Consider the following 14,311-nt stretch of genomic DNA (forward strand, 5'->3'; position numbering starts at 1 on the left):
TGTATTTTTAATAGACAGTGCGGAAAAAAACACCAAATTACCCCCTAACTTTTACAGTTGAAGCCATGCTAATCATTGAATCTATATAAAAATTGTACGAAAAAGTAATAATTGTACACCAATACTATTGAACATGACATAGTTTTGTAAAGAAAATTGTATAACGTTTTTAATAAATAAAAAATGTTTCTAATTCTGAATTAAAACTATGGCGATCTTGTGCGAGAGTAGTAACCTAGCTTCGCTCGATTCTTCAAAGCCGTTAGCTTGGTCCATCCCCAATAATGTTTAAAGCATCACATCTTTGTATCTTTTGAAATTTCAACTCAATTGTAAAAAAAAAACGAAGTAAGAGTACCATTTAAACGACACTTTAAAAGAAAAAAAAATAAATTGTAAAAAATAATTGAATAAATTATTATTTTAATTTATGCAATCAGTAGCATATTTACTGGCTAAAATCAATTCCATAATTAAATTATTAATGACACTGTACAATGCAACATGCACCGTATTTTATGACACGAGTAGCTATCGACTTTCCCCCCGCCCAACTCCCGCCCATGCTGTAGCGATTGTCCGCCCAATATTGTTATAGTGATGTGACTCACTATCATCGAAATTTCGATATTTTATATTAACATTGATTATTTTGTGTAGATGTAGGTTTCTGAATAGGCACCAATGTATATATAGTAGATGAAAATAAATAAACAATGGGTTACTAACCAATTTATTCGAAACTACGTTTCAAATTGTCGCACCCTCAAATGTAATTCCAGGAAGTTGGTGGTTTGAAGTGACCCATGTTATTCCAAACTGGAAACATCGCAGAGATAAGCAAAGTTTGAAATCAGACCGGGAATAAGATACCTATACATATAGATTTACAAGAACATCTGTAACGGAGATACAGCTAGATAGAAAAGGAAAGCGAACCTCTTGTTACTGTAACGAATCAAGTCGTACACAGTCAACTACGCTAGGAATTAGCTCCTTAGTATTTTGAATATTAAACAACAGTATGTTATACGCTAGTATATTCTAATTCTTTGCATTTTCATCTTGCACCATGATGATTATCATGCGATTATTTTTTCTTTGACTATTGCCAAGTGGTGCTTAATTGTTCTTCAGTTTCAAGAAAAGATAATGAAAGTTTTACTTTATCTTTATTTGTATCTCAGTTTTATATAATTTCATCGTAATAAAGATATTTTCATAACAATAATATCAATATGTATAAAAATACATTTATTTAATAGCTACCTATAAAATCCTCCAATAAATAAGACAATTGTAAATGTTATACTATATAATCAAGATCACAAAGCAAAACGAAATATTGCTAGAAGGAGAAAATTAATGAAAAAAACTACCACAGAGTAGGGATGTATACTTACGTAACCTCTAATTCAAATTTGACACGTTTGTTTATTAATTAAACTGCTTGTGGTACATCACTACTCCGTCGCCCGCCCCACGTATCGGTTTATTTTCTCGTTTTTCCAAGCTCAGTCTGTTTGTATTTCCCGTCGGAATAGGTTGATTCCTTTGTCTGGCGCTGTGAGTGAAGAACCCTTGAATTACACGTAAACTTGAACGAATATTTACAGTACTTACATACGAAAATGTTCCGGAAATCTATATTATGCTGAGACGATAAGGAGCAATTTGCTGTTAACAGTAAGTTTGATACGTTAATAGTTATAATCTAAATAGTAGCGTATAGTAATTATCAGACAAAGGGCTATGAGTTCGATCAAATTAATTTGAATACATATAAATTAATGTTTTGAAAACATCCATTCAAAAGCAAGCAAATAATATTGTGTCGTTTATTTAAATTTAGTTATTAATGAGATTGACTACATTGGTTTAATGTGTCCAGATTTATTATATTATGATAAACGATAATATTTTTATAAAAGTCTATTTTATAAAATTCTATTTTTAATATCAGATTCATATAACTATTACTCTGGTTATGTAATCATACATTCCATAAATAACACTTATATTTTTTTGTGTTTGAAATATTTTTGTACACAATTTCTTTACTCATACTTCTTATTACAATTATTAATATAATAATATTGACACACTTTTTACACAAATTATCTTACCCCAAGTTAAGCATATATAGCCTGTGTTATGGGTTACAAGACAATGATATATTTAATACAATATACTTACTTAAACATACATAAATTCATATAAACATACATAAATTTCATATAAACATTTAAACATCCATGACTCGGAAACAAACATCCATATTCATCATATAAATGCTTGCATCTACCGGGATTAGAACCTCTAGCTTAGTAGGTAGGATCGCTAACCACTCGGCTATACAGGTAATATAAGTAGCTTGAACTGAAAGGCGAAACCTAACTTATCGTCAGAAAGCCTCAGACCTGAGCGGGCGCAATAAAGTCGAATTCAAAATTATCATATTTATTCATATTATTATTGGGAGTAAAATTTAGAATATAGTATTAATAGAAACAATATTACGCATAAAAATCATTTCAATAAAGTCTTCTAGTAATTCGGGGAAAAAATAAAACGAATCTTAAAAAAATACTGTTGAATTAATCGAAATTTATGATAAAAGTTGAAGTTAATTAATTTTTTTCTACTCGTAAGTAATATCTCTGTATATATTTATCTACTCATTACCGAACTGCTTTATCCGCGTGGCATAATTGTTTTTTACTGGTAGATACTTAAGTTATAGATATCAATATATTAATCCTTAGTAAATCTTTCAAAAAAAGTGGCCTTTACTATCTATCGTCATTAGTTTTTTTTTTATGGAATAGGTGTCAGGACGACAAACGAACGTAGGCAAGGGTCACCCGATGTTAAGTTCACCTCTGCCTACATTCTCTTGCAACACCAATGGTATCACAGAAGCGTTGCCGGCCCGTTTGAAAATATATACGCTTTTTTTGAAGGTACCCATATCGTTAGTGGCTCTAACATCATCCAAATATTTAAAAAATATTTGATTAAATTAGTAATCGATAATTTTGTGTGACTGATTTTCTCCTTACACAGTTAATCTAAATCTATTTAAAAAATAAGAGTTTTATTTGTGCTCGTAATATAGGAATTTGTATCTTAAATTAGGGTTACGCGGGGAAAACGCCGCGGGGCCCATCTAGTTACAATAATAAACAGTTACTAATACAACTTCTTGTTTCAGGTTCTTGGTCTAAGACCACATGAACAGATTCATTGCTGGCAAGATCGATATAAGGCTTCGAAAATTGCTTCCCACGGGAGTCCCGCCCGCGCCTACATCGCTTACCACAAACTGGGAGCAAACATGGAAGCGCAGACTGAGACGCCGCAGGGGGAGTGCGGCGCAGTGCACCCATCCGTCTTCTATCTTCTGGCGACGTTACTTCTCACCAGGTACCACATTATTATAAAGCGGTAAAGTGTCCTATTTAGGGTGCAATTGACTTAGATTACTTAATAAATATAAATATTAAAATGTATCCAAAGTTACGCGCGAGTTGAATGCAGTCGAGGCGTGAGGTAAAGAGCGTGACTATCTCCCCCCGCTGTCCGCACGCCTCACCTCGCGCGCCTGTAGTGTAGTGCTGTGCCGTAGTCGTCGCTTACCGTGTTAAGGAGCACTCCTTATCACGAATCAGGAGGAATCACAAGAGCGTTGCCGGCCTTTAAGGAAGGTGTACGCGCTTTTCTTGAAGGTACCCATGTCGTATCGTCCCGGAACACGGGCTTCACAGCTCACGGCAATAACCGTCGACAACGACCTGTATGCTGCGCCCAGTGAGGAAGCTGGAGGTCCAATTGCATAAGCTCTCGTCGGGAAGCCCAAATGATGGAAGTTTTGCGAGGAGCGCCTTGTGCCATACACGATCAAAGGCCTTCGCTATGATGATACGATGCGTCAGTTAAAGGCTTCTGCTTTAACTGACGCATCGAACCAGGGCTGTGATCTGCCACCGATCGATACTACAGAGCTTGGTATAAAAATATCCATGCCCTGCAGTATCACATCGGCTACTGCTACGGCGCTTGGCACTAGGATCATCCGAAGGGAAACAAACCCTGCCCCAAGGGTAGGATGCAAAAAAGGAACGCATCCTATCCCAATCTGCAGACTTGTAGTGCCAAACGCGGCGGTTCGCTGGTGGTCTGCGACGTTGGCGTCGGATAGGCACTACACTCCTGACCAGGCAATGGTCGGACGTTCCGAGAGGGGCGTCGACAGAGACCTGGTAACCATCGGGATGTGTAGTCAGCAGAAGATCTAATAAGGATGGCATGTTGCTATCCACATCCGGGAGCCGCGTCGGCGACTCAACCAATTGGGACAGATCATACGCCAATGCAAAATTATGCACAGATCGCCCTGCGTAGTCTGTGGTACGTGATCCAAGCCATTCGGCATTGTGCCCGTTGAAATCACCCAAGACTACGATTTCAGCGGAGGGGATCTGAGCAAGCACGTCATCAAATGCCGCTTGAACGCAGCCCATGAGGTGATCCGTTTCTGCGTTACCACTGTGGGACCTGTAGACACACGCATAGATGCGGACGCGGCCCTCTAAATCTACGCGGAGCCAGATAGTAGACAGGCCCCTACCCTCAAAATTGCCGAGACGGCGAAAGCAGATATCCTCCCTAACGTACACACATACTCCGGCATGAGGCATGAAATTATGCTCAATTTTGTACCCGGGGTACGTTAAATATGACGTATCGCTAGGTCGAGATATCTGCGTCTCCGTAAGGAAACACAAGGCCGGCTGCGCCGTCTCAAGGTGATGGTGGACGGCGTTTAAGTTGGAGTGAATTCCCCGGATGTTACAAAAGTCCACATTAAGCGTGGAGCGGGGTGCCGTGGTGTCCTGCCCTGTTTGTCCTGTGACATACGCGGTACTGTGCCCTCCCCAGAATACGAGGGGCAGCCCGAGCGCGAATGCTCGGGGAGGGATACTCCGTCTCTACAAGAGCGGGTACCCTCCTGGGTAATTTCTCTTTAGATACCGCTCTCATATTTTGGTGGGGGGGGGGGGGGGGGGGGGAATGGCCTTTGGTCCTCGACACTAACCTTTGCGAAACATAGCGGCACTAGGCCGCTATGTTGCGAGTGTGGTAAGTAACCCGGACGAGTCTGGCCCGATTGTGCTGACGTCATAAGACAGCAGCGTGACTCTCCCACTTTCAAAAAGCCCGTAGTCGCCTCTTACGACACCCTTGGACCTGGGACTACCCTATAATTTTTACGCCCCGGGGCAGCACAGGGCAACCTAGTGTGAAATGGTAAACTTGAAGCATTGTTTAAATTTATCGACATTCCAAGATTATGGTCATCAATTATTATAATTAAGTCACATATCTATGGCATTCCTAAACTCTGCATTCAACTCACGCGATACCTGTACGTTATTGTGTATATGCTACCAATGAGAGTTGGTGGTTCTGGGCATGTACACAACTGCCAACAATTATCAAAGAACTTAGTAGTCTTCTATCTATATAATATATATAATGAAAATGCTCTTTGTTTGAGGCTCAATCACGCCTAAACTATCGTATGATCGTATCGACATGAAACTACCACCATTTGATGCGAAATTTATCCTAGATGGTTTTTAGCTACTTTTTGTTTAATTTATTTCAGTTTAAAATACGCCCAGCGAAGCGGGCGGGAATCGCTAGTATTATATTAAGTGTAGGGACACATTGAGGCGTCCTAGGTACCGATTTTGGCGAAAAGCAATGTGTTTGGTTAATTTTGAACGCGTTATGGACGCCATGATAATATCCCCCGCACAAATTGGTTGACACTGACTCAATAGTAATCGTTGGTATTGTCGGTCTAATCTCTTTAAATGTCTTTGGCCTAGCCCATTGTAAACCTATTACTGACACCCGGCTGTCCGTCTGTTTGTCAGCGGTTTTAATAAAAATAAAAACTACGTTTACAAAAGACTTCATATACGAAAAAGTATAAACTAAGTTTATAAGGATTTAATTTAATACACCTTATATGCAAACCTTTAATATTAATTAAATATCTACTATTATTTCTTTGTGCTAGCTATTGATAGAGCTTAAGCCGGTGTAAAAGAAACTTTTAAAGGAAAAAAGCTCACTGACCTTTGGGTACGGAACCATAAAAATCAGTCGGAGGTACATTAACAATAATGTATTATTGGGCTTAGGTGATAATCTAGCATCAAGTATATTTGTGAGTTTGTGACTAATGATAAAAAATAATTTGTGTATTTTTATGAAAACATGATGCAATTGAAACTTTTTTTATATCAACTTAATGATCAAAAAAAAATTGATTTATATATATATTATGCTTTACATAAGATAAAAGTACGGAATATGGGAATCGGAGCTTAAATCTGGCGCCGTAGATTACTCGACCAAACTAACTTAAGAGCAAACTTCACCTCTACTCCGTGGCCGATTGTAATACGATATACGAAAAATTTTAGGCGTAAATGTTTTAAAAGTTAAATTAAAAGCTTTGTCATTATCTGTTTATCAAAATCATAATGTTTTCAGTGATAAAAGTTCAAGTGATTCAAGTGCGCCAAGTTCATTGAACTTCATTGTTCGTATGTAAGCGTGTTGAAATCGATTGAAACTTATCATCAACCACGTGATACCATTTGCAGCTGAGACGTTAACTGTATTTGGCAAGAGTTTCGCAGAGCCACGTAGAAGTTTAGTTATATAGCCGCAGAGCTAGCGACGTTTAATTAACATAAGTAAATCGTGTGATTGGCAATCTGAATCGGACTTAGTTCATAAATTCGTAACCTAGAACCCTAATTCATTTTCTAAAATAAAAATATCGTATAAGTTCTCATTCAAAATAGTTATGTTATAATTATATTTTTCTTTTACTTCCGTCCTTTTTATAGATATGCTTATATATCTCTGAATACGAAGTTTATTTTACACAAATGTAAATATATGCAATTTTTTCGAATTATTGACTAAACTTCTTTAGGCGTGACTTGGGGGTAACTCAGAATATTTTTCTGACGGAAGTAACGTTAGTACTTCCGTATTTGTTCATTTATGACTACTTTGTAATAAATAATTAATAAAAGTCCTCAGTCTGACGTTCGCGACATTCGTTAATTTTTCTTCGTCCATATTCGTTAATATTCAATAACAACGTTATATTGATATGTGTGATATTAATAATTTAATTATTTTTATTCAATAATTTGTTAATAACACGGCTTTAATCAATGTGAGTATATATTTATATTGTATAAATTAAATCTTCTTGTCTTAAAACTTTTTAAGAATATTTGTTATATACTGTCCTAGAATAGGTGAGACAAACAAGAGCAAACTAAAAAACAACATATTTTGTCTATGAGCTTTCAGATAAGCAAAAAAAGTATATATATATATATATATATATGTATCTGTTAATTATTCCTAAAGTTACTTATAATTAAGTTTTACTTCAATCGCGCGTAAAGATTACAGGCACACCCTTTTTTTTCTAATGCACAGCACCATTTTTTATTCATTAGCGGCAAACATGACCCTAAAGGTAATTTTTTCTGTTTAGCAATGGGTGTTAGATGCCACTGGCATATCATAGTAAAAATCCAATATTGAGTTCAGCCGAAGTCTAATTTATTTTACAGTAATAATATGTATAATCATATTAAGATAGGTAGGTAGCTTGTAGAGTTTATCTCCAAAAAAATAATTAGTAGTATTTCATCTGAATATCTTATTAAATCGTATTGTCTTCCATTTATATTGACAATTCATTGAAATATCAAATTTGCAGGCAAAATGTAAAAAATAAATAAAATGTATTTGTTTGACCCGTAGGTAAATGTATACTGGCTCTCAGACTATGTTATGTAAAAGACGTCTGCACCGCAGCACATGAGTAACTAAAACGTACCTTTGACCGCAGTCCGCATATCAGTGCAAAGCGTGACATGACCAAGGAATTAATACTCCACTTAAGTTTAATTCTATTTAGTTCATACTAGTAGACCTGACGGACACCTTCGTTTTCTATGGGTTCAACTTTTAAGATATCTTCTCACTTTCATCCACTAGTTGATGTATCATTTGTTGTATGTTTTCCGAAATTTCGGTGTGTTAGGGAGGCTCCGTCGACATTGATTCCGCGGTTTTCCTAGGCAGGGCCTAGAAATTGTTTCGAGAACCGCTGAGAATAACTTTTGGAGATTGAGGGACTCCTTTTCTACTCTGAATGGTTCATCTTTCTTTTCTAGTTGGATTCTCGTGGTACTATGACTTATATATTATAAATAACTGGGCAAATGAGACTTAACATCTTATTTTTAGAGGTGACGAGCGCTATTGTAGTGCCACTCAGAAATTTTGAGTTTTTCAAGTGTCCTGAGCGGCTCTCCATCTTAATGGGAAGGGCGTATCAATTACCATCACCTTAACGTCCCGCTCGTCCGTTCCTTATTGTCATAAAAATATCAAAGACTAAACCTCTATAATGTAAGCGTGTGTCATTCAAGAAGTAGTGTATAATATTTATTTTAATTAATTTAATATATATATATATATTTGGGCATTTTATACAAGAGAAATAGCTTTATGCGCTTCTTCTCCATATAAACTTTTAACTGTGTTTAAATTTAACGATCATTCATTCATGCATTGTTTTTAAAAAAGGTTACAAAATTTTCGCTTTACGTATGCATATATAGATTATCATTAATATTATGTTAAGCATATAGACTTACCTTTATAGATATGTAGATGAATATGCCTAGATTATTTTTCAAAGTATAACTTTCAGTCTTTAATCCATCCTACGCATTTCCACGGCAAACAAAGACTACAATACAGCGCTGACACATTTCAACTAGCAAAATTTGTGTTTTGCTCTGTAATGTAAAATATTAACAATAGGGAGTACCGAACAATCAAACAGCCTTGATACTTGGGACTAGCTGTAACAGAGCACCCTAATGTTTGTATAATGGAAACATTTACATATTGTCGATCAAGGTCGCAGCTATAGAATTATTTTCTAATGTCCAGTTTCACCGACAGTGGTATGAGACAAAAGGCAATTTGTAAATTATTTTTTTTGTAAAAAAAAGTTTCACTTGTGCATTGCGGTTTAATAAAACCGCACTGTTGCTTTTCTTTTCGGCAATTAGCACGTCTTTTGCACTATACCTATCGCACAAATTATGTGTCAATGGCATCCATATTGGATACTATGGCTATCCAGCATACTTTTTGGTGCTTCTTATTAATTATCTCCTAGTCCTTGTTAATGTCATATCAATACAGCAATGTATTAATACAAATGCGAGATCGAATCAGAAATGAGGAGAAACTGAAGTGGCAGTGGACAGGGCACATAGTTCGACGGTCAGATGGCCGTTGGGGCAGTAAAGTCCTCGTATGGCGACCACGTACCGGAAGACGTAGTGTTGTTAGGGCCCCACAGATGGACCGACTATCTAGTCAAGATCGCCGGAATACGTTGTATGAGGGCAGCGCAGGACCGATCGTCAGGCGATCTTTGGGGGAGGCCTTTGTCCAACAGTGGACCGTCTGCCGGCTGAAATGGTTTTGATAATGATGACAGTCATATACTTTATTCATCTATGGGAGGGAGGTTTCTTTAAACAAAAGTTAGCTTCCATTTTCGCTTTATTTAAATATTTCGGTGTGCCCGCACGCTGCTCGGACGGCCATTCTCAACATAATTAGTAGTGACTGTGGTGTAGTGACACATCACACATGGTAGGGTCACATCAGTCGACGATCCCGCTTCGCAGAGCCTAAACAACTAATTATTTCGGAACCTAAACGATCAAACAAATAAAACAAATAATATAACTATATTTACAATACTATGATTACATTAAATTAAATCTATCATTATGGGGAAGAGTACAAAGAACACTGGCAGCGTTGCCTGTGTTCTAGTATTGGATAGCTAGGCTTTGGTTTCTGCGAGCCCTATTGAGGCGCGTAGATAGTACTTTGTACATTCTCCACGCATCTGGACCCCACGGGCCATGTATCTCGACAGCAAACGGCACAAAGATGTATGATCTACTAAAAACCGATATATTTGCGACGCTTGCTGTCTACGGCAGTTGAAGCAGCAGCCCCAGCACTAACTGACGTAACTTGGACATGAGAAGGAGCCAGAGTGTCTACGCAAGTCGCGTCCCACATCAGCGCCCTTACATAAATACGCCATACAAAATAGTATATTACGCACCTAATGAGAAAAATAGGTCATTCTCACCCGCGGAATATTGACAATCACGGGTGGTAATGTCCTACTTATCTCACGTGGTGCGTATACGTTTTTTTTCCACTGGATGAAAAGCTATCATTTCATGATTAATATTTATAGAGCATATTATAAGGTAGAAATTAAAATTCAATGATATTCTTCATTGTTGTAGTTGTTCGACGGCCATGCTATGCGCAGCGCTCATGACAGAGCACTGGGAACACGTCACCTGGGAGAAGTCAGCGCTGACAACACTTGCCAACGCTTCCAACACGGCTCTCCAGTGGCTGCTCGATGAGAAAGTGGTTCATGTAAGTATTAGTTCCATTCAAAAGTCACCAACACAACTCTTGGCTTTTGGTATTGCAGGATTACTCATGCGTTGGCTTTTCATTCCCGATTACAGAAGCTACTTACCTATTAGCTCCCCCATCAAATATTTTAACAAACTGAGTATTTTAATGAACGTTTCCTATTGTTGTTAGGTAAATTGCAAATATACTCATATGAAACGAGGATTTGAGCGCCAGATGATAAATGAAATCCAATCAGAATCACTTCATTCATGTAGGTCAAGGGAATGACACTTTAGAATGTTAAGTTTTCTTTTCTTTTTACATTTACCACCACTTTGAAAAGGTTCAGAGTCTTTTAAATTAACATTAACATAGTTTTGCAAATCAATTCAATTACAATTTATGTAAAGTGATGTAACAAAAATACTCAAACGTCAAATAGTCAATGTCTTACACGAGTAAATGAAAAAACGTTCATGTAAATTAATACGTAAAATCAAGAGTTATTGAGTACAGTTATAGATGAATCAATCAACACACACTGCAAATAAGTCAAAGTATTTTGCGAGCATTTTATTAGCGACTAGCTGACCCGGCAGACCTCGTACTGCCTCAATCGATAAATAAAAGACCTAAACTTTGTATTAAATAAACTTAATAAAAAAAAACCAAAAGGAATCCTTTTTATATTAAAACAGATAAAAAAAATGCTGAAATGAATGAAATTTTATTATTATTTTCGATTAATTACAATTTGATGTTGCTTACGTACAAAACAGAGTTTTACTGAAATACTGGATATTTATAAGGTTTCAATTTGATATTGACAGACACACACAGTTATCATACAGCCTGTTTATCAATTTAAAGCTTTCTGAGAAACTATATTTTTTGTTTTGTTTTGTGGTGCGGTTAGGTTCAGATTTTTTTTTGACAAAACTTAAGACTTATAAATATACATAAAAATAATCTGATAGATAGTTAACAACTGTAGTTAATATCTACCTACTATAGTTACAATAAGTATATTAATAATTACGATAAATAAAATAAATAAAGTTTATTTTGTTTTTTATAGATTTAAAAATTGTAATTAGTTTTTCATTTTAAACTATTATTTTTATTTGATTTCTGAACGACGGAGGACATCAAAGGAAAATCAAAATTGTTGTTTTTATTTAATTCTAAGTATTTTCATATTTATTCAATCTTTTAAACCTTCTCTGGACTTCCACAAATAATTCAAGACCAAAATTAGCCACATCGGTCCAGTCGTTCTGGAGTTTTAGCGAGACTAACGAACACCAATTAATTTTTATATATTGTATAAATATAATAATTTAAAAACATGAAGCAGGTAAGCTGGACTTGCCACTACAAGTAACGCTACGAAACGCATGGGCCAACCATCGCCTCCCCGATTTTGGAGGCAAAGGATTTGTACTGCTTCATTCCTTTTAAATTATATAAGTGATAATGTGAGATCAGACACGAAGGTCACCCTGAAGCTCTGCCAGAGATTAAATTGGCTTATTTTTTTTAAAGTGATAACCCAAAGTTCTGGGATTAATTGCACAAATAAAATTTATGAACGTGACGTCACTCGAATGGTTGGCTCAGTGGAAAAGCGTTCGCGAACTGAACGCGGTCTAGTCCCACATCGTTCATAAATTTTGTTTTCAAATTAAATTTGTGTAAGAAATTGGTTTTCAAAAAGATAATTTTGCCCATCTTCTTGGACATCTTACTGCGATCTAAATGATACTTACTATTTATAATCAAGTAATTGATTCAGAGTTTATGTTGGATTCATTTTCGTCTCTGACACCGTCTCCAAAAATAACAATTATCGTAACTAGAATTAGAGTCTTAAGACTTTTATGGTTTTCTCATGGATTCATTGTCAGATCTTTACCAAATGGGACCACACGAAAAGCACCAGCTTTCAAATAAAAAAAGAATTATCAGAATCGGCTCACCCAGCAGAAAGTTCTGAGGTAACAAACATAAAAAAAGTCTTTCTTTTTTGAAGCCGGTTAAAAAGGACTTTACATCGTGCAAACACACAAATGAATACGATAGGCGTTGCAGGTTGTTTCGATTGATTTACCTAATGTAGTAGGCGTTTATTGATGAACAATCAATATGCCATTAACACTTGGTGCTTTTCTAAAGCATTTTACGTGTACTTTTTAGATCGTAAATTAAGTATATATGTTAACGCCAAGCTCGATTTAAGGACAAACTAGTTGACAACCAGCTTTAAAAAGAAGGAGGTCAATTCAAAATTCGAAGAAGAAATCAATTCGATTGGTATTTTTTATGTATGTACAACGATTACGCTGAGATTTATCAACCGATTTTCGTAATTCTTCTTTAGTTTGATGCGGTATAGTTGCTATTTGGTCCTATAAAGATTTTACATAGTTTGGCCCAATACTTTTCATTCATGCTGAGCTGAATGTAATAGAGGTATACCTACACTCGCCACGTACAGGCACCGATCTATCAATAGTATGTACTTACAAATAATAGTATTTTATTAATATTAAAGGTTTGCATAAGAGGTGTATTAAATTAAATCTTTATTATGTCATTTTATACTTTTTAGTGTTTTAGGCCAAATTAGATTATCCTTGAGGCGATAGGATAAACGGGTACAGACTAGTTTAAACTAGTTTCTCCTAACGGCCATTGGAAAAACCCGTTTAGCCTAGGCTGAACTAGTTGAGCCTAACATAAATAAGTACACCACGGGATAAATAGAATGGTCAGAGTTCGGGAAACTCCGTAAAATCTTCTCGTCCTAAATACCACAGCGTCTGAAGACGAAGGTTTTCAACCAATGTGTGTTGCCAATAATGACATACGGTACGCAGACGTGGTCTCTAACTATGGGTCTTCTGAGAAAGCTCCTGGTCGTTCAGAGGACAATGGAGAGGGCTATGCTCTGAGTTTCCCTGCGAGCATAAATGAGGAGATCCGTAGGAGAACCAAAGTTACCAACATAGTCCAAATGATTGCGAAACTGAAGTGGCAGTGGGCAGGGCACATATTTCGACGGACAGATCGCCGTTGGCAGTAAAGTCCTCCAATGCCAACCACGTAACGGAAGACGCAGTGTTGGTAGGCCCCCCACAAGATGGACCAACGATCTGGTCAAGATCGCCGGAATACGTTGGATGAGGGCAGCGCAGGACCGGTCGTGGAAATCTTTGGGGGAGGCCTTTGTCCAGCAGTGGACGTCTTCCGGCTAACGATTATGCGTATTATGCCTCGTTTAAAACGTTTTTTTTTCACGTTTGACCGGACTTGACCGTATACAAATGCTTTCTTAGTTTCTTGAAAAATGAATTAGAAAAATTACTGCGGTAGATTGCTTACCAAGGAACAAAGAACTATTTTAATGACGAGAATTTTTCTTTCAATCCAGAGTAAACCGGAAAACTCTGTAGTAGAATCCCGAGCGGAGGGAGCATATTATTAAACTAGTTTACTTCCGAGGACACACTACTGCTTATCACCCTCTTTGAGAAATTAGTAACTTAAATTGTTGAATGAGGAGGATACCTATACTTTTATTGATGCAACTAGGAATAAAAAAACACAACAAAAGAAATAAGTAGAGGCTTATACGTTTAGTAAAATAAGCACGCTGAGGATTCTATTAGATTTTCCAAAATACTGCAGTGCTTCCGGTAAGTTATTAAATTATTAT

General features: G+C 36.6%; 1 protein-coding gene across 1 annotated transcript in view; it reads left to right on the top strand.

Moving 5' to 3' along the window:
• The first annotated feature begins 1,536 nt into the window (after positions 1-1,536).
• LOC126978621 (uncharacterized) overlaps positions 1,537-14,311 on the top strand; it is a 33,134-nt gene continuing 20,359 nt past the window's right edge. The window contains exons 1-3 of the mRNA XM_050827600.1: positions 1,537-1,686; positions 3,215-3,426; positions 10,470-10,608. Of these exons, the coding sequence (XP_050683557.1) occupies positions 3,338-3,426; positions 10,470-10,608 (228 nt within the window). The 5' untranslated portion in view covers positions 1,537-1,686; positions 3,215-3,337. The remainder of the gene's footprint in view (positions 1,687-3,214; positions 3,427-10,469; positions 10,609-14,311) is intronic.

The sequence above is a fragment of the Leptidea sinapis genome, chromosome Z (assembly GCF_905404315.1).
Source record: "Leptidea sinapis chromosome Z, ilLepSina1.1, whole genome shotgun sequence".
In the NCBI taxonomy this organism is placed as follows: Eukaryota; Metazoa; Arthropoda; class Insecta; order Lepidoptera; family Pieridae; genus Leptidea; species Leptidea sinapis.